This window comes from Bombyx mandarina, chromosome 21 (genome assembly GCF_030267445.1).
Source record: "Bombyx mandarina strain Sakado chromosome 21, ASM3026744v2".
Taxonomy (NCBI): domain Eukaryota; kingdom Metazoa; phylum Arthropoda; class Insecta; order Lepidoptera; family Bombycidae; genus Bombyx; species Bombyx mandarina.
Window position 1 is genome coordinate 12,182,266 of NC_143227.1, and position 23,923 is coordinate 12,206,188.

The 23,923-nt window shown below is 37.7% G+C and overlaps 1 protein-coding gene across 3 annotated transcripts; it reads left to right on the forward strand.

Annotated features, from left to right (window-relative positions):
* Nucleotides 1-893: 893 nt before the first annotated feature.
* LOC114240960 (organic cation transporter protein) lies at nucleotides 894-19,370 on the forward strand. Of its 3 annotated transcripts, none has more exons than XM_028171657.2 (7): nucleotides 894-1,047; nucleotides 1,146-1,313; nucleotides 14,748-14,961; nucleotides 15,231-15,486; nucleotides 16,044-16,685; nucleotides 18,186-18,367; nucleotides 18,944-19,370. In XM_028171657.2, the coding sequence occupies exons 2-7, from the start codon at nucleotides 1,153-1,155 to the stop codon at nucleotides 19,106-19,108; spliced, it is 1,620 nt and encodes a 539-aa protein (XP_028027458.2). In that variant the 5' UTR covers nucleotides 894-1,047; nucleotides 1,146-1,152; the 3' UTR covers nucleotides 19,109-19,370. The 3 variants fall into 3 exon arrangements, with proteins under 3 accessions (XP_028027458.2, XP_028027459.2, XP_089592580.1); XM_089736454.1 differs by having other exon boundaries at nucleotides 898-972; XM_028171658.2 differs by having other exon boundaries at nucleotides 895-1,313.
* Nucleotides 19,371-23,923: the final 4,553 nt, after the last annotated feature.

The window sequence follows — 23,923 nt, forward strand, 5'->3', positions numbered from 1 at the left end:
AGAACATTATTTTTTTTTTATATTTTTTTTTTATTGCCCTTGTAGGCAGACGAGCATACGGCCCACCTGATGGTGAGTGGTTACCGTCGCCCATAGACTTCAGCAATGCCAGGGGCAGAGCCAAGCCGCTGCCTACCTAATATTCACTGGATGTTTTTTTTTGATAACGCCATCTTGTTGTGTCCTTAAAGCGGTTAGTTGCCCTCAATTAAGAAAAATTGTATTATTATTCGCCAATAGCGGTCGGGAAGAGTTGATTAATGAAAACACGAATAAAACAACATTTTCTGAAAATAAATCGTAGCTAGATCAATTTATCGCCCCCGAAATCCCCTGTATAGTAAATTTTATGAAAATCGTTGGAGCCGTTTCCGAGATTCAGATTATATAAGTATATATTAATATACAAGAATTGCTCGTTTAAAGGTATATGATACATCACACATTGATTGTATATAATGCAAATCTAATATTGTATCACTTTACACATAATTAGATATTTTTTTATGTATACCGCTAAATTTAGCGTGAAATCTACTTATCTTACAAAAAATACTATTAATAGTTTAAAAAAACTTAAAAGAACGCACAAATTTTTCCAAATTATACATCTATGTTATCAAAACCTTGACATTCTATATTTAGAAGAGTTATGTACGATTGATGCCATCTAGTTATAATCTATATTCAACACACACTCGTGATTACAAACAAAATATGGACTTCGTAATAAATTATAAATTTATCCGCTTATCAAACATTTGTCGAGCAGCTGGCAAATACATTCGTCCCTTTTTAACGCACTGATTTTTATTATATGTTGTTGCTGTCCTTTTCGCACAAGTCGACAAACAGGTCTCATTCTAGTGTGTAGCTGGCTGCAGCTTTGTTCGCGTTCCGCTTACAAAATCGTTCTATCAATTCCTACAAACGCGCGAACGTCGCGGCGCTTCGCTTTTTCGCGCGTAAAAAGTACGCAACTATTATAATCATAACCCTAAAAGTGTTTTAGACTTTTAGTGTAGATTGGGACGGCGCATGCGCGAGGTCTGTCAAAAATTCTCTCTCAGCGCACCACATAGATTTCGCGAGATTAATCTCAGTGTATTTCTGTGAAATTTATTGAGTGAAACTGTTTGTTCAAGGATCAAAATGACGGACACTAACGCCGGCGGACTGGACACCGTTTTAAAGCAACTAGGTCCTTTTGGGAGATATAACGTTATCAATTACATGTTATTCTTGTATCCCTGTTTCTTGGCCGGAATGTACGGATCGGTTTATGTATTCGAAGCTTCCGATATTAATTATAGGTAAGTGTTAATTTTAATTAATGTGATACGCGTAATTGGTGGGAGAGTCAGCCGCTGTGGGGGCGCCTGTTTAAGCGACACGCATGGAAAACAGTTTCCATCCTGGCGGCCATCGGCAACCCCAGAGACTAATGACCCAGTTAATTTTAGCCTAGTGTGATCTGCGTATGTGCCGCGCTTAAACTTTATTCTTATTCTTAATATTTAAAAGTAGATTTTTAGATTTAGATTAGAAACTATTTCTGCCGTGAAGCGTTTCGGTTTGAAGGGTGGGGCAGCCGTTGTAACTATACTCGAGACCGTAGAACTTCTCAAGGCGGGTGGCGCATTTACGTCGTAGATGTCTATGGGCTCCAGTAACCACTTAACACCAGGTGGGCTGTGAGCTCGTCCACCCACCAAAGCACTAAAAATAAAAAACGGATTATTCTAGTTAACCGTGTTTGCTACCACGATTTCTGTGTCATGAGAAACGAAACACCTGTATCGAAACAGATTGTGGGTTAAATTGTTCAGTTATCATTGGGCGATTTAAATATTTTTTATATATTGTAACTTTATATTTTGGGTCGAGTTTATGTTAAAATTAGGAGACGACGTGACGCAAGCGCGAGTTTCCTTAACAAATGGGTTGAAAAGGATCAAAACAGTATTGTCAGAAATATCCTTGTTTAATATTTAAGTGAATGAATTAATTAACTTACCTAATAGGGTGTTCATATCAATACGAATGTCATAGTACGAGTTTTGTATTCTTGACCGTGCTTTTAGCATTATATAGGAATTGAAAAACCCTTCTTGAAAGCAAAAGAGAAAAAAAATCTTATCTAAGCTGGAAATATTCTTAACTAACCGTACTCGCCCGCTTCGCTGGGCATTTAAAATTAACATTATTATTTATTGTCATTATTACTAGGGAGTCAAACAGCTATATAAATATTAACCTATCCATTAAGTACATCTATTTGCTACATGGATACCAAGATTCAAGTCAATTGGATGCATGGTTCAGTAGTTATAACGGAACATCCGTAAAAACCACTGTAGATTTATATATTAGTATAGATTTACTAAACCAAATAAGGATAACTATGATTTAACACTAAACATACTAAAACGGGTCAAACGACCTATATTGAACTTTTGTATTGAAAATGCACGTATCATCTTATTGCTTTCGCACATTTGACCTCATGATTTTTTCTTACCAATTAATCTACATTTATTATTATTTTTTTCCGTTTTGTTTTGTTTATTTTTAGTAATACTTGTTGTATACCCGTTATCTACCCGCTATGGTAGAAATAGGTACCAGTAAGTGTTAGTATGATTAGTGTTAAAAAAGATTAAATTTTTTGAACATGTAATGTAACACCCTAGGTTAGGGAGCTGCCCCATGTTTTGGAACGAACTTCCTTATGCGACGATGCGGAGGGGTACCCTAACCGGGAAAAAACGTCCGTAACGTAAGATTTTTATTAGTAATGCACACAGTGTACGACTTAACTTTGTAATAACGTACAAAAAATAACATATTTTTTTATCATTCATTGACCACGATCTTAGAGCGCTCGTTTGTGCAATATACTTACTCTTATACAAACAACCGTGAATGAAGTGTACCACAATAAGTTCGCATATTACCGAATGACCTTGGGATATTGCGAAACGTCCAGTTTTATTTTGTTTATACCTCGAATAGAACTTAAAATTAATATTTTTATAATAAGGAACTTCGTTCCTATCCGGTATCCCACGACACCACACTTTTTTTTTTATAACTGGTGGTATTACTGGGGGCTCGCAGGCTTTTTCAGTATCACCAGGACGAGTACGTGAGCACGGGCAGAGCCGCGCCGATCCCCGGTAGCGCCTGTGTGCGAAACCCATGAGGCGTCTCCTATTTTTACGAATCTTCATGTTTCAATGTTTTTAATACGCTTTTATTAGCTTCAGACGTATGTATGCTATGTAGGTATGTAACGGAATCTTTGAACATGATTCTGTTTGACCCCCTTCAAAACGTCGGATTAACTCGAAATTTGGTATGCTTATTAAGCACCGATGACATTTCAATATATAAAAAAAATTGAAAACATTAAAATTCAACTAAAAAATCAAAAATAAATAACAGTTTAAAAAAAACTTACAGATTACGCTTTAATAGAAAACACAACTAAAAAATAGAAAATAAATTTTAATAAATTCAAATTAAAAATAGTGTAAGAAAAAATATTTTATTGTAAAAAAACGCGGGGTGCTGTTCAGGATATTATCAAAATAACCCTTCTACTCATATCTGTTCATAAAATATTTATAACTACTGATACCATGCACCCCACGCTTTTTTTATAATAAAATCATTTTAATTTTCATAATTATTTTTTTTTTTAGTTGGATTTTCTGTAAAAACGTATTTTGTTAGTTTGTTTTTAAGCTATTATTTATTTCAATCTTCACTGAGTCTCTAGAATTATATTTTGTACTGTGTCTAAGAGTGTTCACTGTTTAATTCAATAAGGAAACGTTTTGCGTTTGAGTGGAGACTATGCCGGTTCTAATGAAGCCGGCGTTGTCTGCAGTCCGAAATTGGACTGAAGCCGGATGCACCAGAAGGAAGGATCTTAATGTGTCCGAATCATTCATCTGAGAAAATAGTTCGTTTTTTAGACAAAACAGATTAGCCGATCACAGTCAACAAATAAAATTTCGATACATAAATGAACACTGGTACTTACTGGTAACTTTACTGGTGGTAGGACCTCTTGTGAGTCCGCGCGGGTGGGTACCACCACCCTGCCTATTTCTGCCGTGAAGCAGTAATGCGTTTCGGTTTGAAGGGTGGGGCAGCCGTCGTTACTATACTTGAGACCTTAGAACTTGTATCTCAAGGTGGGTGGCGCATTTACGTTGTGGATGTCTATGGGCTCCAGTAAGCACTTAACACCAGGTGGGCTGTGAGCTCGTCCACCCATCTAAGCAATAAAAAAAAAAGAACAAATATTGCTAAATAGGTCCTTATCAAATGTGTTCCAAACTAGCCGCTTTATCGTTTACTAGCTATTCCTACTGTATATCGTTAGTTAAAATAATCTTATCGGTTATTGTTGAGTGACACACATATCATTAATGTGTGCACATCAAACGACAATCGACTTAGAACTCATGGTTGGAGTTAACGTATGCTGTTCCCATGCAAACGGTTGATAGTTATCAAGAAAAATGTGCCTTATATTTGGCTATACTGTCGCTTGTTTCAGAGCAAACGCCTATAACAATATAATATATTTGTTAAGTTATTGCAAATGTGTCTTTGAAACAACGTGTAGGAAGAGCGAAATTGCAATAGTCCAGACCTGATATTGTTCATAAATAAAAATATCTGCATACGTTTTAACATTGCCACTGGTCTCATGTTGATTTTTTTATCCACCTAAGCTGATGGTCTTGAGAGACCATTTCTGGGTAACTTTAACAAGTAGTTATGCTCACGGCTCAAACTTGACGACGTTGCTAACACGAACCCTAGCAAGAGCAGTGCTTCGCAGAATCTATCACTGGATCGGAAACGCGACCCACTGAGAAGATCTGGCGAGAAACTCAGTGGGCTGTGTCTGTGGACTAATTTACTCGCCGAGCCCTTCGTCTCAAGCGACGGGTTCGACGAGAACGATGAGCGGTGCTTGGGATACCTAAAACCACCGTTAATGGATCGGAAGGATCCGAAATGACGTGTTTTGGGCACCATGTTCCTAAAATTAGGTTTAAGCATTACAAAATTGAATTTATTGGAGAACTGTTTTTTATGTTTATCTTTTTTTAAAGAGTTGTCTTCCAATTATCTTTCTCCGAAATTCGTTATTGTCAACTCTCTTTACAATCCCTTAAGCAAATTATCCTCCTTATTTTTGTATTATACTTTTCTCTATTCATCCCTTGACCTTTTAAATCTAAATTTAAAATGTTTAATAAGACTTCAAAAGCTTCTTAGTATATGTAGTTTGTATCCAGATCTATCCTTTTGTATCTTCAATAATGACAGAAAAGTTCGAAGCGCATTTTTTATCGCACCTTTAATTTCGTGTTTTACAGGAAAGCTTACTGAAGTTACAAATTCGAAATATTAATTTCGAAATCAAAGGATCGGTTCCAATTAATCAGTGCCCACGGTTTAATACGGCATCCACTTGTGTCATTCAAATTAAAAGCTTTCAACGTTATTGGATATTGTAAATGAATCGAGTATTCATTACATGTTTATCTCTATCGACTGTTATGAAAATGTTAATGTAAAATTATACTGTACTCTTAATCTATTTTGTCGACTATGGCAATTGGTATCTTAGGTGCAATAAAAATAGACAGGTTGATTAATTTTGCCAAAACACTAGCATATTTTTAAGGGCCTTACCCTTTTCGCCTCGTCATGTAGGGTCAGGGGGAATGGGATTAGCCAATAGTTGCCAGAGTGCCTATGAAGAAGACCTAACAATCCAAAATAAAGTGCTTTACAAATAAATCTACTACCGGGTCCGCACCGGTCACCGCCCTCGTCGAACCCTCGCTTGCGACGAAGGGCTCGACGAGCGAATTAACCCACAGACACAGCTCACTGAGTTTCTCGCCGGATCTTCTCTGTGGGTCGCGTTTCAGATCCGGTGCGAAGCACTGCTCTTGATAGGGCCAGTGTTAGCAACACTCCGGTTTGAGCCCCGTGAGCTCACCTACATGTTAGGGCGAAAATGAAATAGCCTCTCAAGGCTATCAGCCTGGGTAGGAAAAAATAATACATTATTGTTTCGGTCGATGAAAACTCACAACGCCCCCATCAATTATTACATATTATCATTTTGACGATTCATATCTTGACGCTCAGACATTCGGTCAGAAGGGGCAATTAAAAAAAGGATTACAGATTCTTCGGCGAATTAACTGACTTTTACAAACAAAACGCTTTTGTGGTATAAGTTTGAGAAGCGTAGCGGTTTCCTAAATAAATAGGAATGATGAAGAATAAGATTATTTTTATATTTTCGCTTACATAGCCAACGAGACTGCGCCCCACTCCAGTCTCTATAGCTTTTTTTGTTTTTTATTACTTAGGTAAATTGCGTAGTGGGCACCTACCCGTGCGGACTCACAAGAGGTTCTACCACCAGTAAACTATATAGATTACTAATTAGGTTCCCATTCAAAGTAAAAAAGAGCCATTATGACAATCAAGATCATATCTGTGCTTTTCTACAAAGCGACACTGATGTTGTGATCTTTAAGGTTTCCAATAACAGCTTAATAACAGAAAGATCGTGAACTTGTCTACCATTACCACAATAAAAAGGACAGGGGAACTCTAATCACTTCCAATTATTGAAACATTACACATATATCATATTTGTGCAACTGAGCGAGACTTCAAGAGTACATTGTGTAAACCACATTAAAATACTGCTTCATAACAAGCTTCGCTAAAATTGGCTAATATTTCAGCAAAAGCCGAATCTAAAATACTCAATCTAATATGCTCAGCTTGAATAATGAAACCAACACAGGCGTGTCTTTTGTTAGGCTTACCAAGGCTTGTTCTGCGATATGCACGTACATGTTTTGGCCATTAGCTATCGTCTATAAAAATAATACTCTAAAATACATTGCAATACATTCTAGAGCTGCTATAAAGCTACAAGCATTATCTTTTTATAGAAATTAATGTTTTGATACAAATATTTTTGGAATTCGTGATTTCTAAGCCTGAGCTGTTGTGAACCTAGTCACCTCACCGAATACATAAAAACCTCAACTACTCTATGAATACCATTCGATACAGAAAAAGAGTCACGAAAATCTTAATAAGTTTGTTCTGGGGGACGATTTCAAACCTCTGGATCAAACAGAGTAATTTGGGCAATATGTGTTTGTACCAAATTCTCCGTCGAAAGTGCTCTGAGAATATTTTTAAGATGAACCTATCCTCTCTTCATATCATATTATTATCACTCGCCACCGGGGCAGATTTACTCTTGCATTCAACATACTGTTATTCATCCACAGTTTTTTTGTAAAGTTTTTTTTTTGACACGTGCCATCCAGCTCTGTAAGTGAGCCTCAGTGTTTCTATCATTCCCAATGTCTGCGTGGAAACATAACGCGTGACACGAACCAAGCTCTTCTAAAATTATCTTAACATCGAAACAATTGATCGCTCTCCGATAGATAAGAAAAAGATAATACCAAAACTCATGTTGAAGTAGAAATAGAATTTAAATTGTCCGATATAAAATTTAAACCACATTTCAGCGTCTTATTTTTGTATCAGCTGCAATTGGTTCATAAATAAATAAATGCTTATATTAATTTTTAAAGTAATTTTTCTGAACCTGCCAACTTATACCGATTTTCAGAATACTTACGTTAAATCATTACGGGTTACATTCACAATACCTATTAATGTGATTTTATGAGTTAAGTACCGAGAGCTAAGCAACAAAAAAAAGATGAGCTAAATCAGATCTTACTTATATTTGTTACTACCCAACAGGTCTGTTTGTGAATCATAAAAGCTTGCACGAACCGATTGGACTTTTTTGTGGTATAGTTTAACACCTTGGCTGTGGCAACTAAAATCATAAACCTTCATCTGATGCGGCAGCGGGTCGAAATGCGCCCTCAACGACATTTCCGCCACTGCGTGGCAGGTCTTTCTCGACGCATCAGCACTAGGGTAGATTAAAATGCGAAACCTTTTGCGAAAACATACTGTATACAATTTATAGTGCTACGCGCAGGGGTTCAGGATAAACAAAAATTCTACCGAAGTACAAAATAGATTAAAACTGTATTAACAGTTAGAACACTTAACGAACACTTTAAAATTCTCAATTCACTTCTTCCGCTTCGCTTCGAGTAGATCCGATCATTGACTGACTTCGTGCCATCTCTGCAACGCTTTTATAGTCGATACGATATCCCTAAATTAATCGAGAGCATTCTGGGCAGGTCGAGTAGCTTCGATGTGTGTTTCCGCTTTCTGACAATAGATGAGGTTGTACTTCTCGAGCGTTCTCGATGTTGCTAGTTCCTTCGATATTCGTTTCTGCTATTCAGCGATAGATGGCGTTACTCTTACTGGCGTAAAAATAGTACATTGTTATCAATGTCACTCTCACCGGCTGCCAATAAAAGAGGCTATAAAGACCGCCGACGACAGGAAGACGAGGAGAGACATGATGCATCAGGCGACCAGCGCTTCAAGTGAGGCACAACCTTCAACAATGAAGAGACCGACTAAGGAGGAGGATTGAGTCAGAAAGGATACGTTCGCTCATTGTGAAGTATCGCGTTGCGTCCACTTGACACATTTGTGCTCTGTAGCCACTTATATCGGTCAGTAGCACAGTGAAGCGCGTCGCCTAAAATCGTGACCAGGTGTTCGGATATTTGCTCACTTTATCTTTTGAGGCTCCGATCGTTTTCCATTCACCTTGCTCCGTAATTATGAATCTCTCCAGGTAATATATTCGAAATGCAATAAATACATTTGAAGTTTTCACTTAATTCGCATTCTGGTGTCTATGTTCTTCGGCAGCCTCTCCCAAAGTGGGCGATAATGCCCCCTTGTGGGCGCTGCAGGCCTAAAAGGGGCGGTAAGAGACCAAAAAAAAGGGGGCGTTGGGTAGAGGCTTGGAAGGCGATTTGTAATTTCGTCTAAGAGGACTCTTAACACCGACTGAGCTCTCGCTATAGTGGGTTTTTTTTAAGTAGGTAAAAAATGGTAGCGCTAAACAATAATTTATCTCCAAGTGGGCAGTAGACAAAGTCAGTTTGGGAATCCCTGGTCTACGGTGATAGTTTTAGCAGACTTAATTGTGAATGCAAACGAAACACGTATGTCTCGTCTGCACGACTAGGACCACGTGACGACAAGGTAACCACTCACTATCATGTGGACCGTAGATTAGGTATTTGATAGTGAACAATCATCATCGCTCATGGTTAACTGATGCCCTGAGAACAGCCAAGCCGCTGCTCACCGCTATCAAAAATCAACCGTCAAATCAGACCAGTATGCTTAATGCGAGTTTCTTAACGTCCTGGATAGCGTAAAAGTTAAGCCAATTTTGTATGCAGTTGGAACAACGCCCCTAGCGGCAAACGTACTGTTATACGGGGTCTACCGATTAGGTTTTTAAAAAAAGAATTTTAAAAAGAGATTTAACTTTTATTAGTCCAATTCCACAAACAATTAAATTGGCAGAAAGGAGATATTGTTTTAGACCGCTCCCGGTGGATGACTAAAAACGACTGACTGACTCTCGGTTGGTAACTATTACCATGAGATTTCTTACTATGCTTACTCAGCATCAGTGGTGTTTAAAAAGGATGTAACATCACTTCAACTAACATGGGGAGTCTGTAACAGTACGCAAACTTTTACGTTATCGAGAACGTTAAAAAGCTCGCACTAAGCACACTGTACCATGACTGTACCCTTATTTGCCAGAGACACTGAATTATTTACCCGCCAGGACGTATCCTACAAGAAATTAACGTTCCCTAATTAAAACACTACGGTCCAGCTCTGATATAGGGGCCAATAAAATTTTTATGAGTCCCACGTACAGGTAGTTTACGGAGGTTGAAACGGAACAAAGGGAACGAACGCCAAAGGCCTTTTCGTTAATTCAATACGGTTAATTTTATTTATACACGACCTTTGTGTGCTATTATTTGCGGGTTGCTTCATTTTCTTTTTCGGCAATTTATTTGGTGCTTTAAAATTTTAATGCGCTTGATCGGTCCCCGAAGGGAAAATCCGATGCGAGCTTGTACCTGATGAGATCTATAGATACCACAACGTAAATACCGCCATTCTTGAGGGATAAGATCGAAATCTCAATTTATTTATTTCAATCTTCTTACAGACTAACAGTAGAACAAAAAAACATTTTTAAGGTAGTAATAATATAAAATCAGAAATCAGATTTATCAGAAATCTCCAAACGCTTGAAGGAAGCTACACGTGATGCTAAGGCTGGCTGGTACTTTGCACAGAGAGAGAGTCTGGCTGCCCAACGAGGTAACGCAGTCAGTATCTTGGGAAGTGTGCCTCCTTGAAGCGCATGGGAAGATTTGTTCTACTGTATGAATTGAATTGTGTTAAATTATTGTGATTTGTTAAGATTATTGACATAATTATAATTCCAAGTGCAAATTACTTATGTAAATTCTACCAATAGCTACAAATCGCTGTAAACCATCATGGAATATGTCCATTTCCGGAGCATAGGCTAGCAAACCATTTAGTAACCAGTAGTCAATTGTTTCATTGTCAAGCAAGAATTGTTTGAAGAGGTTGAAGTTGTTCCAATTAAAACGTTAAGAAAACTCAGTACAGTTTAAAATACTGTTAATGAAATAAAATTGTGGCGGACACAACGAGTGAAAAATTACTAACAACATTGTGACAAGAACTTCCAAATTGCAATTTAGGACTTGTCGAAAAGTATTGTAACGCCACAATATTACAATATAGAGTAAGAGCCCAGGGCCCCCAGACATCACGTATTTTCTGACGAACGAAATGTGGCCGATTGCGTAGTGTTAGTATGTACTAAGAACGCATGCCTACCTGCTACCTTGCTTAGACGGCCAATTTTCAGGTATCAGGTACTCAAGGTACATAAAATCATTACATACTTCACGTTAATTCTGAAAGCTGATTTTTATATATGTCCACCAGACAACTATTTTAAAACCTCTTACAAAAAGACAGACCGATCTAAGAGGCCAATCATCCCCTAAATTCAATTTAATACCTCAGTGGGTAAGAGCGCGAGGGCATTATCCACGCGCATGAGAATGAGTGAGACATGTATTAGGATATATTGACTCATATCAATTAATTATTAATATTAAAAGAAAATCAGTTTAAAATTAAATAATCAGGTAAAACAGATGGGTATCTAAGCAATAAAAAAATGACACAACTTTGCCGTTTAACGAACATCTTAATATATATAAATCACGTGTCACGTTGTTTGTCCGCGATGGACTCCTAAACTACTTAACCGATTTTAAATTAAATTTGCACACCGCGTGCAGTTTGATCCAACTTGAAAGATAGGATGGTTTTTATTTCGATTAATGGTCGCAATATTTATTTATTAACAATAAAATGATTTCTTATGTTTATTTTTGTTATTAATTGCAAGTTTCATAAGTCTAAAACAGATGGCGCCTTAAATCTGTTTTACAGACAATTGTAATGCTGTCTGACATTAATTTCTCCTAGGTGGCGCTGTTTTAAAAATACTGACGTTTCACATAAGCTTCAATTTAATGGCATAAACACCACCACGTGTTGCTGAGGCTAAAGCATTAGTGAAATGTATTTCGTAGTAAACGCAATACAATGAAATTCAATTGTTCTTGCTTTGTTAATTTTTGGTATTAGCATAACCGACCACGTGTTATTTAGAAACAAAAATCTTAATCACAGCAACGTGTGGCCGGGTCTGCTAGTCGTTTTATAAACAACAGGCCGTCTATTTCAATAGACAAACAAATAAAGCATCTTGATTAAATAGAAATGAATAATTAATTATCGTTTGCTTCAATATTAATGATATTAAATCGCTAAATCCACAAATCGCATGATGTCATTTTAGATACCTTGTTCTACGATTTGGCCCCAAATGACGTCACACGCAGTGCTGTGAGGTGATTTTTAAAAAATCACTGTATTTCTAGTTTGTTTTGTTGTGTATTCTATTGAGTCTCACACTCACTCACAAGCACATGAGTTCTTTTTTTCGTTGAAATTTTTATTTATTTATTTCTTAGTTGGCTGGACGAGCTCACAGCCCACCCGGTGTTAAGTGGTTACTGGAGCCCATAGACATCTACAACGTAGACGCGCCACCCACCTTGAGATACAAGTTCTAAAGTCTCAGTATAGTTACAACGGCTGCCCCACCCTTCAAACTGAAACGCATTACTGCTTCACGGCAGAAATAGGCAGGGCGGTGGTGCCTATCCGCGCGGACTCACAAGTGGTCCTACCACCAGTATCACAAGTGGTCCTACCACCAGTTATCGAAATGTTAACATATTTTGATACCCACATCCTTTTAGATCTTTGACATTTTAGATGTAATAAATGAGTTGAATTTGACATTTCGTCTTGACTACGTAAACACCCAATCAGAGAGCTTTCCAAATTGACCTCTATTTAACAGGAATTTCGCAACGCTTCACGCCCCTCCTCGCGTACTCCTCTCCAATATATTCACAGCATCGGATATTACGAGTATAATATTCATTAATTTGATATGAGATAATTGGATATCACTGGAACTTCACACTTTTAGTTCGGTTTGTTCGTTTACGAATTAGGTTCGATTCCACGGCGTTTTTCCAAAGCAGATATAAACAATGCCTCCATCGACTAGTCGTGATCCTTTAAGAATAATTGACACGATTGTAATACATACAGGTATAATACAACAACAAGGCTAGAGTACAAATAACCTGTTCATGCAGATCTCGAAATGTGCGTATTGCACGATAGATAAATATATTCACGAAGTCACATATTAAAGTAATCAACAAATTAAAGAGCGGACGGTTAACGTGGTATGGACATGTGATGCGTAGAGAGAAGATGCAGTTGACTAGGAGATGTATGGAAATGGCAGTGTAAGGTAGAGGGGAAGAGGTCGACCGAAGAAGACATGGATGGAGTGTGTGAATGACGATATGAGAGAGATGGCAGTGAGTGTTGAGATGACGCCTGATAGAAGAGAATAGAAGAGAAAAATTTGCTGTGCCAACCCCATCTAGTGTGATAAGGTAGTGGGATAAAGAAGAAGTCAATTCGAACAACAAAATAAAGCAATTAAAATTACTTTCAAGTAATTAAAATGACGTTTCGAATACTTTATAGTTTTCGCGATCATGGATGACTCTCGTCTCAAACTTGTAGAAGTAATCTTTGTCTACGAATCGGCAAAAACCAAAGATACAACAGAATAAAGTTTTTTTCAACTATTCTAATGACTTCGAGTGGTAATGCTAGATTCACCGGACGAGTAAGTGAGCTCACTGGCCTCTGGCCTGGTGACGTTGCTAACACTAGCTCTATCAAAAGCAGTGCTTCGCAGAATCTACCACCGGATCGGAAACGCGACCCACTGAAAAGATCCGGCTAGAAACTCAATAGACTAAAACAAAATGATAAGATATATGTTTTATAGAATACGAAAGGTACTCAAAATACAAACTCTATTATGTTATGCCTTGTACCAACAGGCCAAGATGCTATCAAGAGCATCCGGCAAACTTCGTGCAATCAATCATTGTGCCCGAATTATATTAATTACACAATCGTTAGGATGGTATCATTGACGGACACGATTTTATTTAAATCTGAAAAAATGTTGCACGTGCAATTTGGTGCACGTGAAAGAAGTAAAACTTCTTTTGCGGTTTGTAATATTGCGGTTTTCTTCATTTTTCATCCTTAAATTAAATTTCTCTTGAATGCTAGAGAAACGACTGAGCTCGCTTTCTCCCTCTCTCCCAGATAGAGTGGTTCGCGAGACGCTCTGTCTATTTTCTCACTCTCTCTCGTCCTAAATCGTATCTTTTCTCTTTAGTCGTAACGAATCTGTCGCGATTTAAATTTTATTCTCAACGCGCGTAAAGAAATTTCACTTTAAAAACCAGAAAGATTCGAGGTGATTTTTGGCTTTGATAGATGTATGAGCTCACGGCCTCTCTAGTGGTTACCGACGCCACTCCCAGACATGAAGTCGAAATCTCAATTTCTTTGTTTAATGGCTGTCCAATCCTTCCAGCTCATTAATGTTTCGCTGCAGAAATAAGCACCTTAGTAGTATCTACCGTGCGGGTTCACAATACCACCAGCGATTAACCCAATTAACATATACTTAGTGGTAGTCACAATTTTTTTACTGGTGGTAGGACCTCTTGTAAGTCCGCAAGGGTAGCTACTACCACCCCGCCTATTTCAGCCCTGAAGCAGTAATGCGTTTCGGTTTGAAGGGTGGCGCAGTTTTTGTAACTATACTGAGACCTTAGAAATCATATCTCAAGGTGGGTGGCGGCATTTACGTTATTGAAGTCTATGGGTTCCGGTAACCACTTAACACCAGGTGGGCTGTGAGCTCGTCCACCCAACTATGCATTAAAAAAGAAACATACAAAGCTTAGTATCTGCCTTGAAGGCTTCAGTGCTGTTATATTAGTACTAATATTGGTACTAATATCGCTCGATATTAGTACACCGTACACTGTCTCATCCAGTACACTATAATAATATTGGAATAATTTAATACATAACCTAGTTTACGAGTATTGGCATGTTTCATATGTATTGCAAAAGCCACTAAAACATCATTGTTCCTTTTGTTCCAGATGCGAAATAAAAGAATGCGAAACATCTAACAATAGCGTTTGGATCGAATTCGGGATACCACACGACAAAGGAAGTTTGTCTAAATGCGAAAGGTACTCGTTCAAAAATAGCACATTGAATAATGGAACTTGTACTCAAGATATGTTTGACAATCATGTAAGAGAAAAATGTGATACTTATGTGTACAGCGACGAAGATTCGGCAGTTAAAGATGTGAGTATTGATATAGGCATGTCTATTTTTAAAGACATGTCTGACTGATAAACATACTTATATTAGTTTCAATATATACATATATAAATAATAAGCAGCTAGACAAAGAGCAAACAAATTTCACGAATGTTTGACTCGTGCGCGAATTGAACCCACGACCCTCGGCGCAATAATCCGAATTGCTGACCGCGTCTGTTAAAATTTTAATACCTTGTATTCAGCTATGCCATTAGCTACAGATCAAGACTTAAATTAAATCTACATTTTAGTTCAATCTGGGTTGCGAAAATTGGAAGAGGACACTGATCGGTACAATCCACAACTCTGGTCTATTTGTGTCTCTACCTCTCACCGGTATCATGTCTGATAGATTCGGTAGGAAAAAGGCTTTGGCTGTAGCTTCACTGATGAACTGCATTTTTGGAGTGATGAGATCGTTTTCAGTCAACTACCTTATGATGGTAGCTTGCGAGTTCTGCGAGGCGGCTTTTGGCGCTGGGGCATATACGACAGCTTTTGTTTTAGGTATGTTTAAAATCATCTTTATAATACCATTTCCAAATTAATATACATGGTATAAAATAATAGAACCCGGTGTGCCTTTACATTGAATGGCTTTGTCCGTTTTTTGTTGGCTCACATCTCCGGAAGTACTGAACGAATTATCATCAGGTTTTTACAAGAAGACAGAGATTAATTTAAAATATAGTAAATTATATTGTTAATGTGAATCAAACTCTGTTTATCAGTTACATTTTTACACCTAAGCCAGCGAACCCAACTTGTCGAACTTTGGTTTAAAAATTATCTGAATCTTGGGAAAAAATAGAGCCTGACTTCCTAGTGTCTGAAATTTGTGCTGATGCTCTATGCACTGGTCTCCCACACTATATAAGACTTAAACAACCCGAACAAAGCCACTGGCAGAGATGTACGATGTTATAAATTTACCAAATTAGTTGTCATACCATATTTTGTAGTCACATTTATTGTATATTTCAACTTTACCTTGATATTTGAAGGTACATAAATGACTGGCAAAAATAAAATTAAATTTTACTTGATAAAAATGTTTGTTGCAGCAATGGAACTCGTAGGACCCAAAGGCAGAGTATTCGGCAATACATTGATAAATGTATTCTACGTTTGTGGCTTAATGACATTGGCTGGTTTATCATGGCTCCTGCAAGACTGGAGAACCTTACTGCGAGTCATATACTCGCCAGCATGCCTTGTCTTCTCCTACATTTGGATTCTAAACGAGAGCATAAGATGGTTGCTCAGTAAGGGAAAACACGAAAAAGCCGTTGAAATACTCAGAAAGGCGGCAAAAATGAATAAAGTGGAACTATCTGAGCAAGATCTGACGCCGGTTTATGAACTAGATAAAGTCAAAGCGACAAAAGATAAAGATTATCTCGTTGTAAGCGCCGAAGGTCCATCTATCTTCCAGCAAGTGATCAGATCGAGTATAATCATCAAGAGATTATTAACGTGCTCCTATCTTTGGATTACTTGCACTTTCGTGTATTACGGATTGTCAATAAACTCTGTTTCGTTGGCTGGTAATAAATACGTAAATTTTATGCTGGTTGCCTTTGTGGAGATTCCAGCGAACTTTGCGTGTCTGGCCGTTTTGGATCGATTCGGAAGGAAGAGGGTTTTGATAATGATGTATATTTTAAGCGCGTTTCTGTGCATTGGATTGGCTTTTATCCCTAAAGGTGAGAAAAGGTAGGTCTCGGCTTCATAAGCAGGTCGTTTTACAATGATATAGTTGAAACTCCAATCTTATGTATTTGCCTGTAAGACAGTTTGGTCTTATGCCCAAATTAACCATGGACAATGGCCACCTTTAGAAATATTACATTATCGAGTATTGCTTATTTTATAGACATAGATCCACTGTTAGAGACGTTTGCGTTCAACTACTAGCCTGTAGATTCAGTAGTAGACTTTGGGAATAAATACGCTTAAGAAAAAATAACGATTTTAATGACTTTGGTATGGAAACGGTAAGATCGTATCTTCATTCTCAGCCAATAAAAAACATGACATACATATATATATTTTTGTGTTCTATGTTTCCCATATGTTTGTTCTTTTTATTTATAGTCTTTGTGTGTGGCGGGTAGACATCATACAAACGCAAGATATTTGACAGATGCCTGAATGTCTCTTACGACATTTTCAAGATAAGCTTGCTTATATACAAGTTTCGAACAACAACATTCGGGTCGTCAGTCTAGCGAGCAATATCACCCGCTCGGTGGAAGATCTTCCCTTTGTTGTATACCTAAATGTGTATAATACTAAAAAAATATCTTCTAGTCTGTTTCACAAAAATGTACTCAACTAATAAAAAATACCTTATGAATTACGCTACTCAGCTAACGGCTATGAACATTACCTTCTAAGGTTTCTTCTTAGAAATTTGGACATCCTTGATTGTTTCCCGATTAATGAGTTAAATGCAATAATCGCACCAAGCTATCAATATGGATGTATACCAAATTTTCCTGGTATGAATTATACCCAAAAAATATTTAAAATTTTTCATTATGCCTCGCTTCCAAAACGTTGAATTATTCCGTTCGACCGTTGAAAGTCAGTAGCTAATTAAATTAAAATTTATTCCCGGTAGCAATTCTCTCTGGTTTTATCAAAATTTTTGTTCTTTAAAATATCTGGGTTTTTAAATTCTTTAATTCATTCTTTAATTTTAATTATAACAGGTAAGCATACGTTGAATAAAAAATGTGGCATAAAACAACAGAGATTTTTATGTTATAAACGAGTTTACCTGATGTTAACTGTTATCTACCTCTCAAATCGAACATATGCATAAAAAACGATATTACGGCACTCGCCTCAATCAGCTCTGTTTATTTCTATGGCAAAGCATTCACACCGTCTGCCTTGGAAGCCATTTTATACAAATTTACTAAATGTTGGATACTATGAGGGCTACTGTTACCATTGTCCTACTTCTTCTTCTTCTTCTTCTTCCTAGCGTTTTCCCGGTCTAGTCCCAGGGTCCGCTTTCCTACTTAAACCTCCACTTTACCCAGTCTTCGGTATCCTTCTGGGTGAGGTTATTCTTCTCCATATACACCTTATTACCTTATCAATATATCCTATTACAATTGTCCTTATATGGTAAATACCCTAATGTATTTCTATTATGTTTTTCTCCTATTATATTAGGTTTTTTCAACCAACAGATAAAGCATGGTGGTCCTTGATCGTATATCTCTCTGGAAAGTTCTCTATAACGATCGCGTACAGTTCCGTCTACATCTACGTGTCAGAAGTCTTCCCTACGAATGTGAGGCAGTCACTTCTAGCCGTCTGCTCGTCTACTGGACGTATTGGGTCAACTTTGGCACCTTTAACACCTCTGCTCGTAAGTTGGACACTTTTTTCTAATCCATTGCTTGCAGGTTTGGTGAAAACCAAATCTGGTACAAAGGTACTGGAAGTGTTCTACAGGACGGAAACATGATGAGAGAGATTTTCTTTCACAGTACCAAATGCGGATTGGAGTTATATGATCGTCGATACTGTGATGTTGAAAGTTTTGGAAGCCAGCACTATCGGGCATCTCGGAAATTGTGCCTTCATGCGTTCTGCTGTGAAGGGTAGCACAGCAGTTATAGAATGAACACTTTGACCTCGTATCTCAAAGTGGATTGCGAAGTTTACGTTATAACGTCTTTGAGCTCTGGTAAACAATTTACACAAGTAATAGGTAGTGAGATTTAGATTTACCCCAATTCCTCTTCCTCTAAATGGGCATCTTCATTTCTCAAGTTCGTGGTTATCTTTATGACTGTTCTCCCATCATCTATTTGACGGCTCCTATCCCAATATCGATATCTTCGGCAGTCTTGAGTGCTTCGAACAGTAATACAAAAATTGACAATATTCATATTACGGTGTGTGTGTGTGTGTGATTAACCTCAGAAATTCTGACCAACAGGCTCTATACTACGAGAAACTCCCGGTCATTTTCTTCGGTACTTTAGCAGTTTTGGCCGGCACGCTGGTCTTCACGCTGCCGGAAACTATAAACGTTCGGTTACCAGACACGATAGAGGAGGCCGAGAGATTGTCTAATCGTAAAAATGAAGAAAACCTTTCGTGATAAAAATAAATTATTAGTTTAGTTTGAATGGACTCGAATTTGTAGCGTGCCATAGTAGTATGTGAGCTTCTGGCGAGTCAAACTCGATTGAAAACCACGTTCATTACCATTGAAAATACCGCGTGAGTCAAATGATATGCTTGTTTTATTAATTGGTTAATGAATACTTTCCAAGATTTTCTCATGTATAATTGGCTTGTCCAACAATAGCTGTTACAACGTCTTGTTTATCTATTAAGAGAAACATCAGATAAATAAACTATACCTCTGTTTCTCTCTTTACCCCTCGCCCTCTCTCTCCTTGCCTCTGTTAAAAACTAAATAAATTTGGCTTGCACGGTAAACGATGTTATCATATTACAATTTTTTTAAACGAAAGCTCTGAGGTATAACCACAAATGTGTTTTTAACATTCCCAATTTTATTTAGTCGTAAGATTTATTACGTGTCAAATGTACAAATATTTTAATATATATTTTTTTTAATTAAGTGTGATAAAATCACAGTTGGAAATGAAGATTTTAGATTTCTTCAATGGATGTAAGATTCGACTTTTTTAATGGGAATGTTTGCGTATGTATGAAAATGGAGGTTTGAAAATAATGTTACATTTAAATCAAACAAATAATGCAAAGTACAAACGTAAAATGTAATTTTAATAAAAAGTGTACAAAAAATCTATAAATAAATATTCTTATTGTGTTTTTTTATTTTTTATTAATTCATATTTTACAATACGGCTATGTGATCCGAAATACGCTCCACCTTCGGCCTCTTCCAATTCCCGTTAGCTAAGGATACTCACGTTTACCTTAAGGAAATATTCCCTAAGGTTGTATATCTCTCAGTTAGATAGATATTTGACATTCTACATACCACGACGGAGGAATATACAACCTCATCACCAATGAACGTGTATGATGCATTCTATATGCCGGTAGCAACCGCCTGACTTTTCTGTTCAGTGCGTCCAACTCTGATTGCGTCCAGCTTAATATGCCAAAGGAATATGTTAACATAGGCATGACCCAACCATTAATTGCTCGGCTTATGTTCCCGCCTGATAAATAGCTTTTTAAGACATTTATAAGGCGACCAAAGAACCAATCTCTATCTGATTGTTTCATATCTGCGTCTACAATATTCAGCACTTCGAACATACTAAGGTACTTGTAGGTTTCCGATTCACAATGAGATTTGAGAGCCACACTATGGTTAAGTTGTAAGCAATCTGAGTTTACAACTTTACCTCTCTGTACATCTATGAACGCACATTTATCAACACCAAATACCATCCCAATGGCTTTACTAAAATTGTCGGTTATAGTATGTAAGCTCATCAAGTCTATTTTTTTGGAAGCAAATAATTTGAGATTATCCATTTATTACTATTATTATAGTTGTATTTTTCTTCGTCTTAGTTCTCTCATTCTAGTCTAGTCTTTGTTATTTTCAATGAAGAGGAAAACAATATTTCCTTACATTCCAACCTTATCGTACGATGTTTTTAAAGTGTAGTGATTTCGTAACGTACGATTAATATTTTAATTTTAGGTTATCACGCACGGGTCATTGATAATTTGACATTGTGTTGACACGTTCCATTCACGTGACATCCAAATTATTTTTAAGATTGCTTAAAAGATATTTATTTCGACACACCGCACTCCCGAGTCTAGGCGCTGAGGCGTTGTTCAGTCGCCGTTTAATGTGAGGTCTGGTCTGGGGAATTGTTCGAAATCAGAGAAGGCTTTAGCTTTAGTGCAGTGATTATCAAACTCATTTCTTTTACCGCCCCCTTTGAAAATCAATTACTTTTCAGCGCCCCCCATTTTTTATACACCCCTAAAACCTTAAAACCACAATTTAATTAATTTAATTAATAAATGTTGTATTAATTTTAGTAAATGTAGTACCACGTAGTACATAACTATGTATTTGTAGATGCTATTATTGTTTCTTCATATTATTATATGTCCGTACATTGCTACAGAGCGTGTATTTACAAATTTGCAAAGTAAAAATGAATTCTTCTCATCAATATGTTTGTTTAAATTCAGAATCACCAAAAGAAATTGCTAGTTCACTGTACTATTACTATGCTAATTTATTAGAACGAAACTATTTTTGTTGAATGTCTTTCTCATTAATATAAGATTCTCATCATAAGATAATTAAAAATTTATATTTCGACTAGTAAATAATACTACTAACAATAATAACTTATTAAACTACGAATAAGTTAAACCTGGAAGTCGTAGAGGATTTCATTTATCTGGGCTCCGTCACAGCTAGTAATGGATCCTCCGAAAAGGACCTCAGAAGGCGAATCAGTATGGCAAAGAGAGCTATGTCCCAAATGGACCGTGTTTGGGCGGACAGAAACATCTCGAGGAATACCAAAAAGCAGCTCGTCACCTCGTCTTTTCCATTTTTCTCTACGGCGCAGAGACTTGGACCCTCAAGAAAGCCGATCGCCAACGCATCGACGCGTTTGAGATGTGGTGCTGGAGGAAAATGTTCGGGATTCGTTGGACAGAACACAGAACCAACGAATCCATTCTTACCGAGCTCAAGATTCCAATACGCCTCAGCGCTACATGCGCGCGGAGAAGTTTCGAGATCTTTGAACATATCGCCAGAAAGAGAGGTGACAATCTGGAAAAGCTGCTGGTAACAGGCAAGGTATGCGGGAGAAGGCACAGAGGCAGAAATCCAATGCGCTGGTCGGACCAAATACGCTCCACTCGTACACTCCACACAACGCTCGGGAAACACCGTGGAGGGGAGCTCATTCCAAAGCCGGATGGTGCATGGCAAAAAAAATCTCTGAAAACGCACTGTGGATGAACGCCGTGACTCCAGGTATTATGAATGATGGAATCACCTCAAATAATTCCTTAAAGCATATTAGCCCGGACGGAAAGAGACGTGCTGGGCGAAGAAAGAAGTCATGGCTCCGGAATATCCGGGAGTGGACCGGTATTGCCTCCGACGAACAGCTGTTTCGGCTGGCTGCTGATAAAAATGAATATAGAAAGCTAACGGCCAACCTTCAGGGTTGAAGAGGCACTGGAAGAAGAAGAAGAATATTAGCCCGATTGTGTGAAACTGTACCCGAGTTGTTTTTAGCACTATAAGAAACATTTCTCTCATAGAACATCAGCGTACAATAAGGACGCGCAAGTCCTTACAAGAGATCCAAGAAATAGATGTTTGAATCGATCTTTGAACGTCATTCCAATCGACTTTGAGACGTCCGATCAACTTGTAAATTTGAACATGCATCAAGATAACGATACGATAATTTTATAACTTCACTTTTTTTTATTGCTTAGACGGGTTGACGAGCTCACAGTCCTGGTGTTAAGTGGTTACTGTAGCCCATAGACATATATGACGTAAATGCACCACCCACCTTGAGGTAATAAGTTCTAAGGTCTCAGTATAGTTAAGTCGTGAACAATCTTAACGTTATCGTTGCCCTAAACACGTCATTTCGGATCCTCGCGGTCCACTAACCATGCTTTTAGGTACCTCAAACACCAGTCATCGTTCACGTCGAACCCGTTGCTTGCGACGAAGGGCTCGACGAGTAAATGAGCCGACAGACACAGCACACTGAGTTTCTCCCCGGATCTTCTCAGTGGGTCGCGTTTCCGATCCGGTGTTAGATTCTGCGAAGCATTGCTCTTGCTAAGGTTAGCGTTAGCAACGTCGTCAGATTTGAGCCCCGTGACCTCACCTACTTGTTAGATTACGCTGACATAGCCTCTCAAGGCTATTAACATAGGTAGAGAAGAAAGCGTTATCGGGACTCACTAGCGCCTCATGTAACCCAATAGCAAAAGTTTTAATCAACATGAATTTCACAATTCTATAGCTTGTTAAGGGATAAGGCGTTTTAAGTGCAAACTAATGAATAAGTGAGATAAATAAAGCTCTTAGGGCGAACGCTTTGAGTTTATCAGATACGTGATTGCTGTTTCCCATCTCATAAGCCACGTACCATTCGGCTTTGGAATGATCTTCACTCCGCAGTGTTTCATGAGCGCAAATAAGGCTCGCGGAGAGTGGTCCACAGCAGGCAGCGCCTTGACTTTGCCTCTGCTATTGTCGACGTCCATGAGTAACGGTAGCCAAATATATAAATTAATACGTGAAGCAAAAACTTTGTACCCCTTTTTACGAAAATTGCCCGGACGGAGGAGTATGAAATTTCCTATACTTATAGAAAATATAGAGAAGAAGTGCAGAATGCTAATTTAATATTTTTTTTAAATAATCCATAAAAGATACATTAAATCAATAAAGATAACATTACACACACTACATACCATGTATTTGACGCACACACGCATGCATACTATTTATTGTCAATCTTTTGTTCTTGACGTCTGTTGTCAAATTGAGAATAGATTAAATATTGTTTGTCTTTCTTAATATTTTTTATAGTATAGTCTTGGCGAAATTTGTGATTATAGAAGTGTAAAATACAATCATAATAGTGTACAAACTTACAATTTCAATTAATTATAGTCGAATTTCGACTACTGCGGGACCACTAGTATTATTAAAAAAGAGCAGTTCCACCAAGTCGAATGACTTTGCTCGGTGTACTGAATCTTACGAATGTATATATGTAGCTTTCTTTTAAACATTAAAGCTGTTAAATTGGGCTAATGCTTCAATACACTAATTAGTAAAAAAAAAAAATACATACTGGTGCTAGGGACCTCTTGTGAGTCGCACGGGTAGATATCACCAACCCGCCTATTTCTGCCGTGAAGCAGTAATAGGTTTCGGTTTGAAGGG

What these genes read in the sequence shown, in the direction of transcription:
- LOC114240960 (XM_028171657.2), top strand. Translation starts at nt 1,153, where the DNA reads ATGACGGACACTAACGCCGGCGGACTGGACACCGTTTTAAAGCAACTA. An exon ending in GCTTCCGATATTAATTATAG is followed by an intron (nt 1,314 to 14,747) that starts GTAAGTGTTAAT and finishes CTTTTGTTCCAG; the next exon opens with ATGCGAAATAAAAGAATGCG. An exon ending in ATTGGCTTTTATCCCTAAAG is followed by an intron (nt 16,686 to 18,185) that starts GTGAGAAAAGGT and finishes TTCAACCAACAG; the next exon opens with ATAAAGCATGGTGGTCCTTG.